The 12,231-nt window shown below is 35.1% G+C and overlaps 1 protein-coding gene across 1 annotated transcript in view; it reads left to right on the top strand.

Annotated features, from left to right (window-relative positions):
- LOC145671158 (uncharacterized) overlaps window positions 1-12,231 on the top strand; it is a 2,642,835-nt gene that overhangs the window by 985,826 nt on the left and 1,644,778 nt on the right. Inside the window, exon 5 of the mRNA XM_081739993.1 lies at window positions 7,779-7,865. Coding sequence (XP_081596119.1) covers window positions 7,779-7,865 — 87 coding nt within the window. The remainder of the gene's footprint in view (window positions 1-7,778; window positions 7,866-12,231) is intronic.

The following is a 12,231-nucleotide window of genomic DNA, read 5'->3' as shown; positions in this document are numbered from 1 at the left end:
AATGGAAACAGTGCAGGGAAACTGAACTTTGAAAGTTAGTCTTTTTAAGCGCATGTCTCACAATTAAATATGTTTATTAGGTTTCACAAAAAAAAAAAAAAAAAAAAAACCTGAAATCGGGTCCATCATTTTGACTTGTCCTGTGTTATTGACATGCTTAATCGATTGCAGAAAACAGCTTCTCGCTATCTATTACCGTTTTCCCCTGCGTAGTGATCAACGCGAAAATCGGAAATTATGGGCTTTTTAACCCTTTCGGTCCGAATATCACTTTCCTCAACGAGCTCGATTCCTAATTTTTGACCTTCTACAAACTTCCCAAATTTGGTGGTGGTTCCCCAGGTAGTTCTTGAGATATTTTTGTCTCCTGGTGGGACGGATGTACGTGGATAGGGTAAATAGTCATAATGTTAGTAAACTAAACTTCATAACAACTAAGTAACTACTTGTAAAGTTAGTACATGAACGACAATATAAATAACCATATACTAAAACATTCCTAAATTGCGCAATTAAAGGAAATTTCCTGTCATAGCACTTTCTGTAGAAATGTGCTAAATGAACATAAACCTAATTTTGCAACCCCCTTAGAAAATGTATAAGCTTAACTCGTGATACATTTTTCTTCCTCTGTGTAATTGAACCAAATTCACATGATTATTTACAGAATGGATGAAGGAAGAGTAATTTGCTAAATGCTTAAGGTACAAGAGACATCCGACTCTTTGTCAATAGGTGTAGTCATAGATCTTTCTGCGACCAAACTGAGTTTGAACTATATCCCTGTGTGCCTAGAGCAAGGTTTCTCAACCTGAGGGTCGCGAAGATAGGCGGAAAAGATAAATATAATTAGAATCTAATTCCAGAAAATATGTTTAAATATTATTTTGAATTTTGTTCTGATAGGCATATTTTTATTTTTATACATACTGTTAAGAACAACGAAAAAATAGGTCTACTAAACATTTTCAACAGATGCAGAGTTGTTTAAAAATCAGTTTAAATGAAAGAGGTACGATATGAAATTAATGAGAACTGCATATTGAAATACCAGAAAAATACAAATGCAACAAAACCTGCATATTGAAATACAATTAAAATTGAAAGCTAATGACATACTTAAGCATTGTGTAATTTTTACTAGTACGGTAATGTCTGGTTCAATCTTCGTGACGGACGCACATTATCAAGTCATTTTCAACCGATAAGCGATTTCTTTCCTTGTCATAATGCTTACCATGGAAGAATAACAAGTTGCTTTGAACAGTTTTTGGTGATACTGAACACATGCACAACAATGTATCAAATTCACGACAATATGAGGTAAATCAAAGTGGCGGTCTTTCGAAAATTAAAATACTCAATAACTATTTTAACAGCTGTCCAAATTTTTAAACCAAAATTAGAAACCACTTTATTTTTTCATCATATGATCCAAAATTAAGGGAGTTATGTAGTTTTAAAATCTTGAAACGGCCTCCATTTTGAAACAGTATGACAGATCGGATTCAATATTTGTAATATAAATGAACTGACCAAATTTGGTTTTAATCCATTCGCTTTACTGTATCCACCATATACAAGAAATAGATTCTATTATTATAGAAATAGATGGATATCGTGATATCTCCGCAATAGGTATATTAAAAATTCCACACAAGCTTATTACAAATTAGAAATTATAAGGGGTTGAGTTGAGTTGATTTTGGGTTTAGCGTCCCGTTCAGCAGCGAGGCTATAGGAGACGTGGACCTACTGATTAACGTGGAATCCGAACCACATGAGCTACCGCCGGGAATCGAACCCGGGTCCTCCCCACGCCAAAGGCGCGTACGCTGAAAGTATAAGGGGGTAGCTGGCAAGAGGATGTGATAAATTGGGGGTCGTGATAGGAATTTGGTTGAGAACCACTGGCCTAGAGCGATAGTCGACCTCCCTGAATACTTGCTGTTATGTTACATGATGCATAGTTATGCTGATTCTCAAATAATACTAAACCTCGCCCTGAACAAAGATATGCTATTTTAAATTCAACAGTGTTAAAGTGACTAACATATCATGAACATTACCAATATAAATACAATACTTTTAAATTTTAATACATCCTGCTTTGGTTTTTATAATGAAATTAGCTTATTGTGTAAGTTTTTGTTTATCTACTTTTTTTTCTAAAGTATGCTTTTGTATTTTTTTAAAAAAGAAGAAAAAACATTCTTTTAGGCTTTTCAACGCCAGAACAATAATTATAACAAAAAAACTTTTGTCTAAAAACTGAACTGAAAACAAAGCAAAGGTAAATTTAACTAATTAACGTTATATGAAGTATTTGAACTGTAAAATTATGCTTAAAGGGGTATGTATCCAATCAGTTGTTAACTACCCTCGAAACGTCAAACCTTTTGCCTGACAATACAGAAAAAATAAAACGTATAGAAAAAAAAAACAGACACACACAGAACGTTCACACAAATACTCTAATTAAAACTGAGTGTAAATTGCTAGTAGATATTTTATCAAGTGGTTAGCGTTTAAATTCGCACTGAAATCAAAACCACTAGCTGAACAACTCTGTTTCACATGCTTTTAATGATCAAGTCGACTGATGACACCCATATACGTGTAAAACACGCACGCCATATAATGTATGTATATATGTGTGTGATGTCAAAGAAAGAGAGCAAACCAAACATATAGAGAATATACATCATTAGCGTGCATTATATTACGGTACCTACATTAATCAGCGTTATGTTAATCTTATTGTCGTATTTACTTTAATTTTTAAGGAAAAATGTAAAAATATGTACTTTACCTATATATATATATAACATGTCAAGGAAGGAAACTGTGTAAAACATTTTTAAAATATTGTGTATTTTTAGATATATGTGTCGAGTTTGTAAAAAAAACTCAATGTGCACTAACGAGCGAATAACATTTTTCATACTTTTCTCTTTAAAAAAAGCTTTAGAAAAATATATACGTATATTTGTATTTGTCCTCTATTACAGTGGACACTTTACAAGTAACACGGAGGGAAAACAAATATATTTTTCATTGTATGTCAAATTGAGTTTCAAAAACATCAAAGTAAATATTTAAAAAAAAAAAGTTTCGTAATAGGAAGTGTGATGCAATTGTAATTAGTTTTGTTGTGCAGATAGAGTATTATTGGTATCACATTCATTTATTTCTTTGCTCAAAAGGTGTTTTTATACACAAATCAAACATATATTTTTATGGACTATATAGTCAAACTTTTAATAAGTTTTGCAGTTTCGAAAAGTCTTTCTCTTTCATTTATTTGAGCAAAACTTTGATATAACTAATCATAGTCACTGTATTCACTTAATGTTTAACTGCAAATAAAATTTTCAACAGATTTCTTTTATGCATTTCTCCCCTTTATTCTTGTCCTAAATAGTAATTCGACCAAATATGTACAGTCAGTGACAAAAGTTCTTTCCATTTCATGAGATTAATTTCGTAAATAACTTCAGAATGAAAGGACAATTTGAGTACAGTTTTCACTAAATTAAAAAAAAAATGTTATTTTCTGTACGTTTCAGCCATATCACTGTTATTCCTCAAATAAATTTTACGAAATGGAAAGAACTTTTGTTGCTGACTGTACAAACTTAACAAACCTTTGGTGGTCCGTAATTTGAGAACCAAAAGTCTGCACAGGGAAATAAATGTTCCATATGTGTACTAACAAAGTCAATGTCTACCGTCATATCAAATTCGGTTAATATCGCACGAGTTATGTATATCGCGTATGCATTGACGACGCCAGCTTTCTTGGGGGGAGGGAGCTAATAGATAGGCAAAGACAAGTTTCCGGAACAGCTATATTTTCATATACCGAAAACGATACTTTTTATTTTACTCAACCTACAATAGAATACAAAGCTTTCGGCCAATTTTCGCGTGCTTGGCTTTTGACTTTCTACGCTTGCACTTGAAACGCATGCTTTCATACAATCTGCCTCTAGTTGTACTTGCAAGCAATGCTTTCGACCCTTCGCAGAGCTTCATAGCATCATTGGCCGTTCATTGGCTATTGACTTGACTTGTAAAACGCTTGCGTCAAGCTAAATTGGAACACTGAATGCAAGGTTGTCCCATGTAACTTCGTTACTGGAATCCAGCTTGCAACATGCTTGCACGCTTTCCAATCAAGCTAGATGCAAGCTTGCCCGACTTGTAATCCAAGCTTTCAGCAAGCGGTTTGCAAGTTTTCTCTGATACTAGGGTTGGGGGACACCGGGAACAGTCGTTAACACCAGAAGAATCCCTGCCCCTTATCCCGTCTAGCCCCATTACTGCGCGTACGACAGCGCTGCCCATAAATTTCCTGGGTCTACATACAAATTTTCTGTGAAAGACCCCTGACTAGAGGAAAGTTATAAAAAGTTACTTTTTAACAGGCCCCCTAACCGCTCAGTTGTCTAACTTATGGGCGGCCCTATAACGTATGATAGATATACACTTACTTTCTAATTATTATTTTTTAAGAGAGAGAAATGAGATGAAGGACGACAACTAACTACTTCAATAACATTAAGAATGAAGTTTTTATTATAGCTCTTTGCTATAGTAAATTAATTTTAGGATTTTTTTTTTTTACATTTCTTCCGTTTTTCTAGTGTACCTGGTGCACATAGGGCACATATGAATCTGTACTCTACACTTTTAGTAAGTTACTCTATAAACACTGAGAATTATGATCCTCTCCGTTGGGGTCGGGCACACCAAGATCGACTTTGCATGGAAAATCTACAGCTAAAATAGGCATGAGTAGTTTTCTTACGTATCGTATCCAGGTACTGTACAAAACAAATGGATTTGAATTCGCATTTACTATGTAAATCCGCACCCTCTTTTCTCTCTACTTCTTCATTTGGAAGCATCTTTAGAACTGAAAGAAATTGTTAATTTGAAAGTTTTTTTTTCTGACTTCAATGTACGATTATAGTTTTAAAAGTACCCGTACCTAACAAAGAAAACACAAAACAATTGGGAAAAACTAAATTTATTCCTCAACATAGTCTCCTTTTAGCCCGATACACTTGTCTCGCTGTTGAAGTGTGAACCGTCGAGCTCCTCGAAATTGTCATTAACAGCAGACACGACCTCTTCATTGTTCGCAAATATTTTACCACCGAGCTATTTTTTTCAGGTTAGGAAACAGAAAATAATCCGAGGAGCCTAAATCTGGTAAATAGGGTTCGTTGATACTGGTCATCGCGATAACGAATGTATGAACTGGTGCATTGTCTTCATGAAACAATGCATTTTTTTTCACCAAATGCGGCCATTTTTTCTTGATTTCGTCACTCAAATGCTGTAATAAGTTTGCATATTACTTGTCGTTGATTTTTTTCGCTTTCTGAGGATAATAAATGAAAAATTATCGTACTCATATCCCAAAAAGCTGATGATATGACCTTGTCAGCAGATGGAATTGTCTTTGTCTTCTTCGGAGCCGATTCTCCCCTCTCAGTCCATTGTTTCGATTGTTCCTTCGTCTCAGGTGTAAAGTGATGGACTCATGTTTTATTCGTGGTTATGAAACGAAGGAAAAACTAGGCTTTATTGCTGTGAAACATCGCCAAAGACTCGATTAAAACATCCTCACGACATTGTTTATTCTGTTGTGAGAAACAGGGCACCCATCTCGCGCACAACTTTCTCATGTCCAAATTTTCAGTCAATATGCGATGTACCGTACTTTTTAAAATACCTATCATGTCTGCTAGCTCGCGTACTTTCAGTCGACAGTCATTCAATACTATTTTGTAGACTGACTTAACCATATTTAACATGGTCACCTCACTTGGTCGACTACTGCGATGTTTGTCTTTGCAGCTCGTACGGCTTTGTTTACACTCTGCCACCCAATGTTTTACTGATGTAAACGAGGGAGAAGACTACCCCAGAGTAGAAACTAGCTCGGGTTTGGTGTTGGTTGGACTGAGAACTTTCAAATGAAAGTATTGTATTACATAACAATGATCTTTTGGTGTGTGTGTTCACAAATTCAGTGAGATCGTTTAGTATTGATGGCTGCCAAACACATACTAAACAGCGAAGCATCTTCAAACTTTAAACCTAAGCTTTATAATGTTGGTACTTTTGACCATAGTCATTTTTTTAAACAATAACCGCTATCTATACGTCAGGTTGGCCATCTTTACTACTGGAATTACCCAAGTAGAACATAATTTTCTACTAATGAATTATTTTACCCAAGTCTTTCATTTATTAAAGGACGCATTCTGTCCGGACGCATTCTGTCCGACATTACTATAAATTGTCTACGATTTTGATAACTGTACTGAAATTCGTTAGTATATTTCGAAGCTGTTAGCAAAAGTAAATGTAATTTTGATCAAGCACTTTTATTGGACACTGTTCCTGTAACTTAAGTACAATTGCAGTTAAACCTTTTCATTATTTAACAAACTAGTATAATTGTGCCTAGTCAATTGTATACCGAGACTCTTACTTACGGACCGCGCACCAGGACGTCAAATTTCCAGTAGCAGCATATATATATATATATATATATATATATATATATATATATATATATATATATATATATATATATATATATATATATATATATATATATATATATCATTGTCGTTAGCGAAATGACCTGTTCTTCAACTTCATCTGGAAATCTTTCTTTGTTTTTATTCTTACGTAACGCTCTTGTGGTCTTCGCTCTTAATTTTGTTCGCCGGAGGAATTGGAAAGACAATGGTGCGGAATAGTACAGACAAAAACTCTTCACTTTGAGTGGGACTTTTCTGAAGAAAATGATTTTTTTTAAGTTCTTCTTTGTTGGTCCGTGGCCGATGGAGATATTGAACTTCTGCAGGTGCGGTTTAGTGTCGATGTTCTGTCGTCTGGTACGCATTACCGGCAGATGGCGTCCATGTCTTTGTACAGAGTAAAAGAACTACTCCCAAACTAGTAGAAGAAGAAAGATCTTTTAGTCAACGCGAAAGAATAGACAATTTCTTTTGAAGTGTATGTAATGTCCTGGTCACAGGTACGACTTATTTTTGAACAAAACTTTAGAAAATAATAATAATAATAATAATAATAATAATAATAATAATAATAAAAGCTCTGATTGACTATAGTGGCATATGTAAAGGGAGATTTTGTTGTTTAAACCATTCTTGAGCAAGATATGGAAAAATAAAAATTTACTATCATTTACATGTATAGGGGAAATCTGTGTATTGATGACTACTTAAGATTGCAATATAATTAACTCTTGTGTTTTGTAGGGATAAAATTGAGATATTTTGTCTAAAAATATTCGGAGAATGTTCTACTTACTACTCAAAGTGCAAAATGAAATTAAAAGTAACTCTTTTAAACCAAAACTGTTAGTTTCTAAATAATAATAATAATAATAATAATAATAATAATAATAATAATAATAATAATGTAGTAAACATTTGGTTAAATTATCTTGTGGTTAGTTATAACGGTACAGGCAAGCAGCGTGATTTCTGAGATTTTCAGGAATACCGTATAGTTTTAAATTGCTGCTAGTACTTCGTTTCACAGTACTTTCTAAATACTGTGCAGATTTACAGACAAAATTTTAAAGTAGGACTTTGTCTTTCGTGTTCTTATTTTTAAATTGGAAATGGTTGTAGAAGTATCTGATAGGCCTATTTGCTCACAATTATTTATTTTTTTAGATTTTCCTGTTTATTCTCAAACACTGTTTGTTCTTTTCATTGCAGACTTATGTGTTCAATACAAGTGGCATATATGATGTTGTAGTGGTGGCTGACCTGAGCTCTGGTGCTAGATCCACAATGGCAGAAGTAGTAAGTACTATTTCTATAGATATAACTGTGTAATTAATATGATGCAACATTGTACGGAGCAAACTGGAAATGAATTTACGTAGATCATTGTGCATTAATATATTTTCAATGAACAATGTATCGGATGTTCTTGTAAATGGTTCCGAATACCGTACAATATGGACGAGTTAAAATTATAGTGGTGTAAGCAATCTTCAAGAAGAAAGACTTAGTGAGAGAAACTAGATCTAAATAAGTCAATCTGTTAACAAATGTAAGTCAGAGCTTCATTTAACTTCCAACAAATAGCACTGTAATTTCCAGTGATGAAGGAAATAGTAGTTCTGTTCCCGGATTTATTACAATACACTTTGCGTTAATTTCTGGGAAAGATAGAAAATATGGCTTCCACCACAGTAAGTTCACCAGTCCATAACGTACAAGCAATTCAATGCTCTTCAAAGAGTGATTCTTGTTGATAACAGTGATTAAGTTACCTACTACTTCAAAACTTCTATGTATACACGACTCCAAAAGTGCATTACCACCTGCAATTCTCCTTTTCCTGCAATAGCAGGCAACCCAATAAGCTCGGCGCTTCGGTTGGTTGCGAATTCGAAAGGCGCTGGACCAAACCTCAATTTTGTAATAAATATATCAGTGTGGCAAACTGCAAATAAGAGAATAAAACAAATTGTTAAAAATGACAATTTTATTATCGTGAAGGAGTTGGATGACATTAAAAGTTACAAAATGATCTTACTTCAGCAGTTCAAACAAGGTCAATGGCAAGAAACAGATATCAGAGGAAGCCTTTCTCTCCTCACCACCACCAAAAAAAAAAAAAAAAAGAAAAATCATAAAAAAGAAAAAGGGACATAAAGTTACGTAAGTTTTAATATAAAAGTCCCACTCTAATTTGTGAAAGTTGACACCCGAAAGGCAAGAACAACTGAACCAAAGTCAATGAAATTGTGCACAGATATTGCAGACGTAAAACGAAGGAATACGAGTTACGTATTTTCCTGGAAAAAGGGTTGGGTGAGGCACGGACCCCTCCAAACCTTTCATCACGAAATATGAAAACTGCTAGTAACAGTATGTCAGAAGTGTGTAAAAGACATGAAGTATTGCAACAAAACTTTTTGCATGGAAAATACGCAAAAAAAAATAAAGGAATACGGGCTTTTCTAATTTTCTGCGGAAAAAGCGGATTTAGGGGCAAAAACTAGCACCCAAAATTTTGAAACTTGACGTCCCAAAGGCAAGAAGAAGTGAACCGAACTGAATGAAATTAAGCACAGATATTGCACACGTAAAATGAGGATACGGGTTTCGTATTTTCCTCGAGAAAACGGTTGGGTGGGGCACGGACCCCTCCAGACCTTTGATCACGAAAAATTAAATGTGTTGGTAACAGCATGTCAGATGTGTGTAAAAGAACATCAAGAATTGAATCAAACTGCGAGTATGGACAATACGCAAAAAATAAAGGAAAATATTTTTTAAAAAAATTTCTGTGGAAAAACGGTTTTAAGGGGCAAAACTCAAACCCAAAATTTTGAAAGTTATTGCCCGAAAGACAAAAGGAATTGAACCGAAGTGAATGAAATTGTACACAGATATTGTATACCAAATCGGGGAATCCGCGTTTCGTATTTTCCTGATTGAGTGGGGCACCTAACCCTCCAAACCTTTGATCACGAAAAATCAAAAGAGCTAGTAACAGTATGTCAGTCACATGTGTGTAAAGGACATGAAATATTGAAACGAAACTTCTTGTATGGATAATACAGAAAAAATGAAGGAATACAGGATTTTCTATGTTCTTCGCAAAGACGGTTTTAAGAGGCAAAACAACTTACCCCAAAATTTTGAAATTTGACGACCGAAAGGTAAGAAGAAGTGAACCTAAGAGCCAGAAATTTTGCACAGATGTTGCGAAAATAAAATGTGGGAATACTGGCTCCATATTTCCTTAAAAAAAAGACTGTTAGGTGGGCACGGACCCCTCCAAACATTTGATCAGAAATATCAAAAGTACTAGTAACAGTATATCGTATTTGTGTAAAGGACATGAAGAATTCCAACGAAACTTCACGTACGGGCAATACGCAGAAAATGGAGAAGGGTATTTTCTGCGGAAAAACGATATTAGGGGCAAAAGCTCTCACCCAAAATTATGAAACTTGCCGCCGAAAAGGCAAAAAGAAGTGAACCGAAGTGAATGACATTGTGCAAGGACAATGTAGATATAAAATGAGGGAATATGTGTTTGGTATTTTCCTGGAAAAAAGGGGTCGGTGCGGCACGGACCCCCACTATCCTTTGATCACAAAATATCAAAAGTGCTAATAACAGTATGTCAAATGTGTGTCAAGAACATTAAGAATTGTAACATAACTCAGTGTATGGACAATACGCAAAAAGTTAACGAATACGGGTTTTTCAAAGTTCTGCGGGAAAACGGTTTTAAGGGGCAAAAGCTCCTACACTAAATTTCGAAAGTTGAGCCCGAAAGGCAAAAAGAAGTGAACCGAAATTAGTGCAAATGTGCACAGATATTGTAGACATAAAATATGGAAACGGGTTTCATATTTTCCTGGAGAAAATGGTCGTTTGGGGCACGGGCCCCTTCCAAACCTTTGATCAGAGAAAATTAAAATGCTAATAACAATATGTCAGAAGTGTATAAAGGACATGAAGAATTGCAACAAAACTTTTTGTATGGATAATACGCCAGAAATAAAGCAATATGGGTTCTTTTATGTTCTGCTGAAAAATGGTATTAGGGGGCAAAAGCTCACACACAAAGTTTTGAAAATTGACACACGAAAGGCAAAAAGAAATGAACCAAAGTGAATGAATCTCTCCACAGATATTGTAAACGTAAAATGAAGGAATACGGTTTCCTATTTTCCTGAAAAAAAGGGTTGGGTGGTTCATGGACCCCTCCAAACCCTAGATCACGAAATATCAGAAGTGCTACTAACAGTATGTCAGATGTGTGTAAAAGACATGAAGAATTGCAACGAAACTTTTTGAATGGAAAATACGCAAAAAATAAAGGAATACGAGCTTTTTTAATTTTCTGCGGAAAAAGGGATTTAGGGGCAAAAGCTAGCACCCAAAATTTTGAAACTTGGCGTCCGAAAGGCAAGAAGAAGTGAACGGAACTGAATGAAATTGAGCACAGATATTGCAGACGTAAAATGAGGATACGAGTTTCGTATTTTCATGGAAAAAACGGTTGGATGGGGCACGAATCCCTCCAAACCTTTGATCACGAAAAATAAATTGTGCTGGTAACAGCATGTCAGATGTGTGAAAGGATATGAAGAATTGAATCAAGTTGCGTGTGTGGACAATACGCAAAAATAAAGGAAAAGATTTTTTAAAACTTTCTGTGGAAAAACGGTTTTCAGGGGCAAAAGCTCAAACCCAAAATTTTGAAAGTTATTGCCCGAAAGGGAAAGGGAACTGAACCAAAGTGAATGAAATTGTGCACAGATATTGTAGACCAAATCGGGGAATATGCGTTTCGTATTTTCCTGGAAAAAACGGCTGAGTGTGGCACCGATCCCTCTAAACCTTTGATCACGTAAAATGAAAAGTGCTAGTAACAGTATGTCACTCAGATGTGTGTAAAGGACGAAATATTGAAACGAAACTTCTTGTATGGATAATACACAAAAAATAAAGGAACACAGGATTATCTATGTTCTTCGCAAAGACGGTTTTAGGGGGCAAAACAACTTACCACCAAATTTTGAAATTTGACGACCGAAAGGTAAGAAGAAGTGAACCTAAGAGCAAGAAAGTTTGCACAGATATTGTAGATATAAAATGGGGGAATACGGGTTTAGTATTATTCTGGAGAAAACTGTTTTGTGGGGCACCAACCCCTCCAAACCTTTGATGATGAAATATCAAAGGTGCTAGTAATCGTATCTGAGATGTGTGCAAAGGACATGAAGAATTGCAACTAAACTTTATGTATGGACATTACGCAAGAAATAAATAAATATTTTTTATTTTCCGCGGAAAAACGGTTTTAGGGGCAAAAGCTCTCACCCAAAATTATGAAACTTGCCGCCGAAAACGCAAAAAGAAGTGAACCGAAGTGAATGAAATAGTGCACGGACATTGTAGACATAAAATGAGGGAATATTTGTTTGCTATTTTCCTGAAAAAAAGAGGTGGGTGCGGCACGGACCCCCCACTATCCTTTGATCACAAAATATCAAAAGTGCTAGTAACAGTATGTCAAATGTGTGTCAAGGGCATTAAGAATTGCAACACAACTTAGTGCATGGACAATACGCAAAAAGTTAACGAATATGGGTTTTTCTAAGTTCTGCGGGAAAGCTATTTTAGGGACAAAAGC

This window comes from Thermobia domestica, chromosome 15 (genome assembly GCF_964235325.1).
Source record: "Thermobia domestica chromosome 15, izTheDome1.hap1.1, whole genome shotgun sequence".
In the NCBI taxonomy this organism is placed as follows: Eukaryota; Metazoa; Arthropoda; class Insecta; order Zygentoma; family Lepismatidae; genus Thermobia; species Thermobia domestica.
Note: the sequence above shows the minus strand (reverse complement) of the source record. Positions and strands in the feature narration are given on the sequence as shown.